Source organism: Stegastes partitus, unplaced genomic scaffold (genome assembly GCF_000690725.1).
Source record: "Stegastes partitus isolate 25-593 unplaced genomic scaffold, Stegastes_partitus-1.0.2 Scaffold895, whole genome shotgun sequence".
Classification (NCBI taxonomy): Eukaryota; Metazoa; Chordata; class Actinopteri; family Pomacentridae; genus Stegastes; species Stegastes partitus.
The window spans coordinates 60,545-70,797 of record NW_007578626.1 but is presented as its reverse complement, the minus strand read 5'-3'; the positions used below and the strand labels follow the sequence as shown (position 1 = coordinate 70,797).

General features: G+C 45.3%; 1 protein-coding gene across 1 annotated transcript in view; it reads right to left on the bottom strand.

Annotated features, from left to right (window-relative positions):
- Positions 1 to 10,253, bottom strand: part of fanca (FA complementation group A) — a 29,323-nt gene that overhangs the window by 14,060 nt on the left and 5,010 nt on the right. The window contains exons 7-23 of the mRNA XM_008293596.1: positions 10,073 to 10,182; positions 9,088 to 9,198; positions 8,917 to 8,992; positions 7,552 to 7,664; positions 7,206 to 7,282; positions 6,376 to 6,517; positions 6,109 to 6,242; positions 5,661 to 5,771; positions 5,357 to 5,452; positions 4,573 to 4,618; positions 3,555 to 3,657; positions 2,600 to 2,660; positions 2,447 to 2,496; positions 2,229 to 2,299; positions 1,134 to 1,232; positions 575 to 702; positions 430 to 500 (exon numbers count right to left, since the gene is read on the bottom strand). Coding sequence (XP_008291818.1) covers positions 430 to 500; positions 575 to 702; positions 1,134 to 1,232; positions 2,229 to 2,299; positions 2,447 to 2,496; positions 2,600 to 2,660; positions 3,555 to 3,657; positions 4,573 to 4,618; positions 5,357 to 5,452; positions 5,661 to 5,771; positions 6,109 to 6,242; positions 6,376 to 6,517; positions 7,206 to 7,282; positions 7,552 to 7,664; positions 8,917 to 8,992; positions 9,088 to 9,198; positions 10,073 to 10,182 — 1,599 coding nt within the window. The remainder of the gene's footprint in view (positions 1 to 429; positions 501 to 574; positions 703 to 1,133; positions 1,233 to 2,228; positions 2,300 to 2,446; positions 2,497 to 2,599; positions 2,661 to 3,554; positions 3,658 to 4,572; positions 4,619 to 5,356; positions 5,453 to 5,660; positions 5,772 to 6,108; positions 6,243 to 6,375; positions 6,518 to 7,205; positions 7,283 to 7,551; positions 7,665 to 8,916; positions 8,993 to 9,087; positions 9,199 to 10,072; positions 10,183 to 10,253) is intronic.

The following is a 10,253-nucleotide window of genomic DNA, read 5'->3' as shown; positions in this document are numbered from 1 at the left end:
AAGACACGTGGAGTTTAAAAACAAACAATTCTTGCTGGAAATTAGCAGATTACCTGATAACAAAATCAGATTAGAATCAGATTTATTGGAACATGTAGAAGGAACTTGACTGCAGAATTTTCTTTGTTTTTAAACACATTTAAAGAGCATCAACAGAAGGAAGACGAGAGTTGAACTGTGTGAAATAACAGCTGTACAGGGAACCAGGGTTTTAGTTATGAACCATAAATAGAGTTACTAACATCTTATAGACACGAGGACGCGACAGAGAGCAATGATTCTGGGACAGAGTCAGTTACTAGCTTGAGTTAAACGTACAGATCAGTTTATTTAGAGATGAAGAGAGAAACCGTGTCTCAGAGTGAGTCCTAGCGATGATAAAACTCATCTTTTATTGCACTTGTAGGACTTTGAATTTGAAACACTCACTTGCTGGGGGGGTTTGCTCTGGAAGTGTCCAACACACACTGGCAGAAGCTCCTCAGGATCACGTCGACAACCTGAGCATCCATCAAAGAACACGTTAAAACACAGAGACACAGCACGGCGACTCCTGACTTCCATCTGATCGTACGTTTACGTGGAGTTCAGGCGAAGGAGGAGCGTCCACGTCGACTCTGATCAGTCCGCTCGGCTGGTCGGGACGTCCGGGGAAGACGACGCTCAGAGTGTGAGAGATCCTGGACAGCTGGGCCGACGTCTCTGAGGATGGAAAACGTCATGAACAGACTCCAGGCCCAACACATCCAGACTTAACGCACCTCAGAGACGATGATTTTATTTCCACTTGTATATCTGTAGTATATGTGCAGCTCTAATAGTGCAGGTTGTGGATCATGATGAGAAATAACTGTGAAGGTTTCAGGTTTTTATCTTTAACGGTTCCTCAGACGTTGTTGTTCAGACTCAGATTTCACTGTGAGAGAAAACCTGCTGATGGGAAACTTTTAAAAAGATTTATCCAGAAAATGATTAAACTCTGACACTAAAATATCTCAGATATCTTGTATAAACATCCAGATGTGAGCCTGTGGAGCAGAAACCGTTCCTAAGACGTGATGATTCCAGATATGAAGAGCCTCTAACCAGCGTCCTGTTTGCTGTGTTTATGAGGTCGTGTGACGTCTGCTCACCTCCATCATCTCCACCAACCACCAGCTCTGTGAGCTCCAGCAGCTGAGCCTTCAGGAGCTCCACAGGGTCGTCGCTGGCGACCGAACACGCTGCACCTCCTGAAAACACAACGTCATCTGTCGATCAACCGCCTGGCAGATCAGACTTTAACTGAACAGGAACAAATGTCCATGTGTGGGCGTCTCCACGTGCTCCCTCGCTGCTATTCTGGTTCCTGGAGGAGCAGCAGGGTGCAGCGTAAAAATAAAAATCAGCACGACAGATGGAAGAATGCTGGTCTGGCTGATCAGGCTGTTCTGGATGGTGCCGATCAGAACCCTGCAGCTGGAGGCAGGCGGAGGGTTCTGATAGAAACAGCATCAGTCTGAACATAATTCAGTTTATTTCTCTTTTAACAATCGGTCACTATTAAGTCTGCATGTCTGTGAACAGACTGACTGGAAACTGGACAGACCATCCGTCAGCAGAGGTGGAGGTCTGAGGCATCACCTCTCACCTGTTCAGTCCTCAGATCTCCCCCCAGGAAGATGAACCCACATCCACACCGAGCCACAAAGACCCTAACGAACCCCACTGTGGCAGGGGGAGCACTAACGACCCACATAACGAGGGAGAGGAGCAACAGACCCCCAATTAAAACTCAGGTGTTAACGTCTCCTTCAGGATATCAGTATGTGGAACTCCCAACCAGTCAGTCAGAGCTGATGAAGCCTCCTGGATGGAGGTGGAACGTCTTCAATCAATCCAGCTGCTACCAGTAATCCAGCAGACTTAGATCTAAACAAATACTGTGGAGCAAGTTGGAGAAAAGACACAGAGTTCCAGAAACCGTCTGGTGTTAAATGTGAGTGATTAAATGTTTAACGGCACTAAACCTAATCAACATCAGGTGTCTGCTGGCTTCAGATGCTGCAGGACCTTCAGCTGTTTCACTGTGAATCTGCATGAATCAAGTCCTGGCAGAAAGAAAAGCTCGACTTAAACAAACAGCAGGAAGCACTACAGAGACTCTGGAGGTCCGGTTTTGGTTCCTCCACAGATAAAAGCACATGTTTTGAGTGAATAACGAGCACAGTAGGATGACGAGCACTCACGGTTGTGCTGCCTCTGTTTGTGACAGGACTCCACGTAGGACGCATGCTGTGCAGCAGGAATCTTATCTGCTCTGAACACAGACACACAATCATCATCTCTGGTTATTGAGCTCAATCACAAACAGAAAACACAGAAGTTTCAGCTGATGAACTCTGTGATGACAGGATCCAGTCCGTCTGAGGTTACTGCAGAGATCAGAGCTGTGAGGACCACTCACCTCTTCAGAGCCTCTATGAAGCTCATCCGAGCATCAGCCTTCACAGGAAGCTGCAGGTGAAACACACTCATGAACGTGATGCAACAAAGAGCCTGTTTCTAGCTGAGAACGTGAGCACGGAGCTACAGAACCAGAACCGACGGAGCTTCTCACCAGCCTGGGCGTCAGCAGAGCAGGAAGGAACCGGGTCAAGAAGTACGGCCTCCGGAAGATGCTAGGAGGAAGCAGACGCAGAGCTTTGTTTGGTTCTACGTTCATGGACCAGACGGCTGAAGACCTCCGGACGCTGCCGAGGCGTTTAGAAATGAGCTGACACGTAACAGAACTACACAGGAAAGGACTCACACACCACAGGACACACAAGCTCTCTGGCTGTGGGCTGGGTTTGAGCCTCTCGGTGGTTGTTTTCTGTTTCTTTGTCAGTATTTTTGTCTCTCTGGATTCATTTGCCGTCTATTTGTGGCAGTTTTGTGTCTATTTGTTGTCATTTTATGTCAGTTTATTGTTATTTTGAGCCTATATGTGGTTGTTTTGTGTCTCCTTACTGTTGTTTTGTCTCTTTGTTGTGACTTTTTTCTTCTTGTTGTTCTTGGTAGATGTTTTGTGTCTAGTTGTCGTCTGTTTTGTGTCTTGTTTAGTGGTTGGTTAGTGTCTCTCCATGGCCAGTTGTGTCTCTTTGTGATTGTTTTGTGTCTTACAGTCAAGTTTTGTATCTCTGTGGTTGTTTTGTGCCTCCTTCCTGCTGTTTTCTTTCTCTTTGTCATTGTTTAGTGTGTCTTTGTGGTTGTTTTGTCTCTATATTGTTGTGTAGTTTGTCTTTATCACTTGGTTTCTGTCTCTGTGCTTTTTCTTGTGTCTAGTTGTTGTCAGTCTTGCCTCTGTTTGGTTGTTCTGTGTCTCTTTGTCCTAACTTCTGTCTCTTCTTTGCAGCTGCTTTGTGTCCAGTTGAGTCTGTTTGTTGTCTTTTTCTCTCTTTATAGTGATCGTCTCTTTCTCTCTCATTGTTTTGTGTCTGTTTGTGGTCATTTAGTGGCTCTCTGTGGTAGTTTTGTGTCTCTGTGGTAGTGTCCGGTCCTTTCTGAGCCCAGTATCGGGTGGTGAAGCTCACCTGGCCTCCATGACGGTGGCTGAGATCCGGCCGGTGCTCTGAAACAGAGACACAGCTCTGTCCACGTCCTGAGCGGCCTGACACTGAGGCTGCACACACAGACATCAGGCTGCTGTTAGCGCAGGATTCACACAAACTGGAGGAGTTAGCTTCATCTGTCTGTCATTACAAACACATCTGGTCCTGAATGGAGGACAGCTCCACATAAACCATCAATAACAAGGAAACAGCTGTGATAGCGTGATATACAGCAGAAGAGATGATTTATTCTCCCTGTATTTGTTTGGTTGTTTGTTCCATTGTCATTACTAATATTGAGGCAGACGTCTGATTTAGTTTGTGGCTCCCAACTCATTCAACATGCAGCTAAAATAAACCTAAAGCTTTGAAATACATGTTTAAATTAATAAAAGATGGAATAATGATAGCACATAGTTACTGATGATGAGGGCTGGGTGTGGTGGTATCCGGAGAGCAAGTCTGATATTCAAATATGTTTTTATATCTAAAACATCGTCCTCTGCTGGAGTCATGTAATCATCTGAATCTTCTAGAAACTGTTAGTCCTCACCAGATGCTGTGGCTGTGTTTTAGCTGGAAACATGGACAGATCCATACATATGGAGACTCTTAGAGGAAAGTCTGAAGAGAAGAGAAGCTGTGATCTACTTAAACCCGGGACTGAACCAGGGACCTTCAGATCTTCAGTCTAACGCTCTCCCAGCTGAGGCTCTTCATCACGTTTCAGCATTGTGCTCCTATTTTTAAGAGCCAGTGATGAACATTCAGGCCTCGGCTGGCATGTTTCGATCATTTGGATCTGTAGGAAACTATCCTGTCTGTGTCCATGAGTCATGGCTGTGGGAGTTTAAACCCTTAATGAGACGTTGTTTTGAAGGTGAAAATACAAAAACCTCTTTGGTCTGAAAACATATAGAATTAATAAAACATTTAATTAATAAAAAATAAACCAAATAAAGTCCAGGCCAAGCCCAGTGTGTCAGTGTTACCTGTGCTGCTGCAGCAGAGGCGTCCTGGTACAAACCCATGTCCTCCACCGGCTCCTGCAACACAAACACACCCAGCATCAGGTCAGACTGTGTTCAGTCATCCACCTGCTGAGCAGCACTCAGGGAACCCCACGTCTTTACAAAACAACGTGCTCTTACTTTACTGATTTTCTCTGTTTTGTTAAATTACAGCAACAACAAGCACAAACACAGAAAATCTGATTTATTTACATGTTTGTGGAGAGAAAACAAGTAAAATACTGATTATATGCACATAAAAATCTGTAATTTATTCTTTTACACATCTGACTATAAAAATCTTCTATTTTTACTGGATTTAAAGCAGCAAAAAATGTTATTAGCATCACTGTTATTAGCATAGTATAAATCTAAATGTGGTCTGCCAATGACAAAACTGCAAAACAAAAATCTTACTTGTATTAATATTATATAAATATTATTAATATATGTTATTTAATTTATGTATAAGTACTGAATAATGAATAAATTACAGATAATAACTAGTCAAATAAAATGTCTGTGAATAAAAGTTTTGAATAAATCTCATTTGTCTTTTGTAGCTAGTGACTGGGAGGCTTTACTGTATTTAAATCAACAACAACACATTATTTCTCAGATATTTGCTGCTATTTGACAGCTTTTCGATGTCACAGCATCACACCGTTTTCTCACAGATTTTTTCAGCCCCTCTGCTGCCAGATTTCCACCGTTTTTTTTTCTTCACAGATTAATAACGGCGACAAACTACTCGGAGGATGGACTGTTTGTCACCTGGAGGTCGGCCAGCCGGGTCTTGGCCAGAGAGACGTACTCCATCAGCAGGCTGCGATGCTTCACAGGGACGTAGGGAGGATGCAGGATGTGGACCTGTCAGGTGAGAACCACACTCAGGCGCTAGAAACCACTAACCGCACTAAAACAACATGGTTCTGCTGCTGTTGCTGGTGTCAGAACAGGCAGCAGCTTCTCCTGTGGCTGGGATCTCCCTCTCACAGCAGAGTCCGGCTCAGTTCCTCAGACGTTCTGCTGCAGCCTGTGAAAGATGTTTAGGTTCTCCAGGACGTGTGGGATTCACCTTGAGGTACTGTGGAGGCTCAAAGGGCACCAGGTCCGACAGGAACTTCAGCAGGAACACCAGAGACTTCTTGCTGTTGGCGTGGTAACTGCTGCCGCCGCCGAACGACATCTGGGAGGAGAAGCAGACGCTGAACCCAGCAGGAATGTGTGAAATAACAGAGAGGCTGCAGCTTAAACTCAGTGAAGCCTCGTCTGTCTTCCTGCCTATCTACCTGTTACACACCTAATTCTGCATTAATCACTTTACCGTACGAGGCTCTTACACTGAATTAGCACTAACATTATTAACATCTTTTTACATATAGGATTTGGTTTAAATCAGCTGGATCTTTGGTAAAACAAAGACCTTCTGAGATGATTAGAGTTTAATTATTTATGACGCGTGGCAGACAGCTGCTGCTCGTGACACAGAGAAGATTCAAACTTCCAGACTAAAGAGTCGACACCTTGAACCAGTCGCTGTAGGAGGGGAACACCCCGGCTCCCTCCAGAGAGGCCTGCCGGGCCAACAGGAAGGCCGTGATCATGTTCTCCAGGTCGTAGCCTTCAAACGCTGAGCTCAGGAGTCTGGACAGCAGCTCTACACAAACACACAAACACACACATGAAACCCAGTACATCGAATCTACTAGTTCACTGGTGCAGGAACTGGAGTTCACAGGAAATGATGGATGGATACTGGTGTGCTTGTGGTTCTGGGTTCTGGTGGTTACCTCTGAGGCTGGACTGGGCGGACTGGGAGTAAACCAGCAGCGTGGAGACGAAGCACAGCACCAGCCTCCAGTTGACCTCGTGGGTTTCTAGAACCTGCTGCAGGTGGTTCAGCAGCTGCTCCACGCTGAACATCACAGCCAGCTGGTTCAGGAGCACAGCAACACACACGGGTCACCACCACAACAACGACGACGACGACAACCACAACAACAACAACAACAACCACAACGACGACAACCACAACAACAACAACAACAACAACCACAACGAGGACAACGACAAAAACAACAGCAGCGTTATAGAACTGGGTGATGAGGGGATGGGAGTTAATACGTTTATATGTTTGTACATTTTTTCCCTTGTTTTTGTTTTGTTTTTAATTTTATTTTTGTTCGCAATAAATATTTCATGAATGAATGAATGAATGAATGAATGAATGGCCAACACTATAAATAATGTCCACATCAGTGTTTTTAAATCTACCAACTTGCGTCTTTACAACACTGACTGAACTCCTGAACAGCTGCTGGAGGAGAAAGAGGTTGAGACACAGAATTAACATGAAGACGCTGAGTTTCACGTTCTTCTGATGTTATAAAAGCAGCAGAACATCAGCAGCCAGCTCACAGTCGTCTGTTAGTCAGACGTTGGCAGCCATCTGTGAACGTCTGACTGACTAAACCCAAAGCAGAGCAGCAGCCTGAGATCACAGGAGACCAGCTCCAGATATGTTCAGTGCATCTATAGAGTCCTGCATGCATTAATCTAATTAACGGCGTGTGAAGGTGCCAGAAGGCTGCATGCATTACAGATGATAGGAGACGTTTACCCTTCGGTACAGAGACGTCAGCAGGCGGCCGGCTCTGGCGAAGGTCCACTGGTTCTGCTGGGCGACGGCGTCCGACACTGAGGACGGAGCAGGGAGCTGGTTTCAGGTTCCCATCACACAAAACACTTCAAAACCACATTAAACATGAGTCCAAGGGATTTGCTTCTAAACACATTCAACGTGGCAGGAAGTGACCGCTGGTTAAGTCTCATCGTCTTCATGTTTCAGGCAGGTGGGCTGTTCTCACCAGACGAGGGTCAACGCTGAGACTACAGCACACTGTCAGGTTGAAACCGATGAAGAGAAGCCGGTAGAAGCTGTAAGAACGGCCTGAGAGTGGTTCTACCTGTCAGCCGAGGCCTGTAGGTGAGAGTCTGAGTGAGGCAGTGGGTGAAGAACCGCTGAAGAGCTTCTGCTGAGGCTGAAGCTCCACACAGAGACACATCCAACATCTGGATCCTGCAGAGGAGTGAGACACAGCATCAGTTATACAAGAACACACTGCAAACAGCCTGTGATCCAAAACAGATCTTTAATCTCCATCTCTGTCTTAGGTCCAGTGTTCTGGTTCCTGGACCGTCTCCATGTTCAGAGGACCAGTTCTCTGCTGCAGGTGGGACTCAGAGCTGTGAAGGAGGCCGACTGAAGCCAACATGATTGTAGACACCAGGTGCACCGCTCAGCCTCTCCAGGACCAGACCAGCGTCTGTAGAGCTGTCAGCTGGTCCAGCTGGAGCTGCCAGACAGGTAGAAACCGTCAGGCCACAGGCTTCATGTGACTCATCTGTCAGAGCAGGAGGAATGTCTGCTCGGTTCAGCCCACAGAAATCACCAACAGATCCAGATATGCTGACATGGATTGTGTTTTTCAGTATGAACCAACAAACTGTGTTCTCTGCTTTACTCTTTAACGTTCTCCACAGATGTTCTCTTGGACTCAGGTCAGCCAACATGCTGGTCCTGGTCGGCAAACTCTTGATGCTGTTCTCTGGATGTTCTCCTGCTGGAATGTTCCTCTTCTTCATCTGGTCAGCCAGTATCCTGGTTCATCCTCAGACATTCATGGAGCTTCTAGAAACATCATCAACACCTTCTGCCCTCATGCAGCCCCACATCATGATGCTCCACCTCCGTGCTTCACTGTCAGGACCATGCATCCACTGTGGTGGTCCTGGTCAGCTTTTAAAAGCTCATTTTATCAACATTTGCGTGCAGTTTAGCTGATGTGAAACCACAGATGTGCTCAGTGTGATCACCTTCGTTGTATCGAGTTTCTACTTTGGGCGTCTGTCTGAAGTGTTTTGTTTGTTTGTTTTTTGATTGTTCATGAGAGGAAATATTCTATTTGTCAACTTGGAAATGAGGAAATGACTGTAAGATGATAAGATGTTGTATGATTTGACGTTGAAGTGCTGTTCAGGGCTCTCACAGACACAAGGAAACATGCTGTGCTCGGCTTTTAGCTGCACTTTGAGGTCAGAAACAACTAATTTGAACAGCAACACATTTACTGTGTATTTTAAACTGATGACAGGAAGTCAGACGGAGGAGGAAACTATTCTTATGGGCCAGTTTAAACTATCTGTAGCATCTGAAAGTCTGTTTTATGTCATCTTGTAGGTTTACACTCATCCATCTACCTTCAGACAGTCCTGAGTTTCAACAGGACGATCTGACTACATAACAATAAACAAGACTAATAAAACCGAACCATAGTTCTGGTCCTGGTCCTGGTCCTGGTCCAGCAGACGGCAGCTTCAGACTCGTGTCCACGGCGTCCAGAAGCCCTGAAGAAGAACCACAGGACATTAGGAAGCAGGACAAAAGAAGTAGAAGACAGCGTTCAGGGTCCAGAGGTGTGAGGGAACGTTTCATGGCTTACAGAAGAGCATGTCGTCCAGCACCGAGCAGCAGGTCGGTGAGACCCTCCGATCAGCAGCCGCCGGATCATCGCTCCGCTCGAATCCTGATCCGACCAAGACGCCGACCACGGCTGAAACAGAGAGAGCCTCGATCAGCAGCGTCAACATGGAGCAGTAATGTAGGCGGACAGTAAACTGTGAGACATTAACATGATGATTAAACTAGACGTGTAGATTGGTTTCTCCTCATGGAGCTCCTCAGGGGTCAACACTGTACTCGTTACTGCCCTTTAATTATCTGAGAACACTAATTAATATGCAGATTAAACCTTCACGTCACATAATGTCCTTATAAAATACAACATTTTGTTATGGATTTAAAATCAGGAGTAAAAACAAGTGGAGCTGAAAACACTGACAGACAACTAAATATAAACATTGAGTGATAGTTTTTTTTTTTAATTAGATTTTTAAACCCATTTTAATTATTCTGATTTATTGGTAAGGTTTTGACTCAACATACAGCATAAACATTTGGAACATTTTCTCTCTTCCTGGTTACAAACCAAACAAGTAATCCAGAATATAATCCCTGATAACATCCTGCATACGAGAACAGAATCATTATCACTTTTCTTCTGCTTCTGATGCTTCAAGTACATTTTTAGATATTTTTACATTCATAACATTTTACAGTCAGAATATTTACTGATAGTTGAGCACTTTACTCACACTTCTGAAGTAGACAGACAGGTTGACGTGTTTTATAACTAAATATTATTAATTATTAACTAAGCCGGATGTTAACTTTGATGGGAGATGAATGAGATGAGAAGATGCCACCTGGAGATCTCTGATCGTCTCGTTGTGTGTAACGTTAACAGGAAACCTCGTCAGTCTGCTTCGTGTTGCCGTTTAACTGGATTCTACGTTGGAGCTAAGCTCACTGACAAAAACACCAGAACTAAACCTCTCAGTGTTCCAGTGACCCGTGTGTTCTCCTACCTGCCAACACCTGGTGCTGGACCCGTTTGGTCTCGTCTTCTTCCTGCGGCGGCGTCCAACCACACAGAGCCTTCAGCTGAGACGCCAGCCAACACCTGAGCCCCTCATCACTGGCAGGAGACGAGAGGAGGATCAGAACAGAGACCTGACCCAGGTCCAGCAGATCCTCAGAGACCTGACC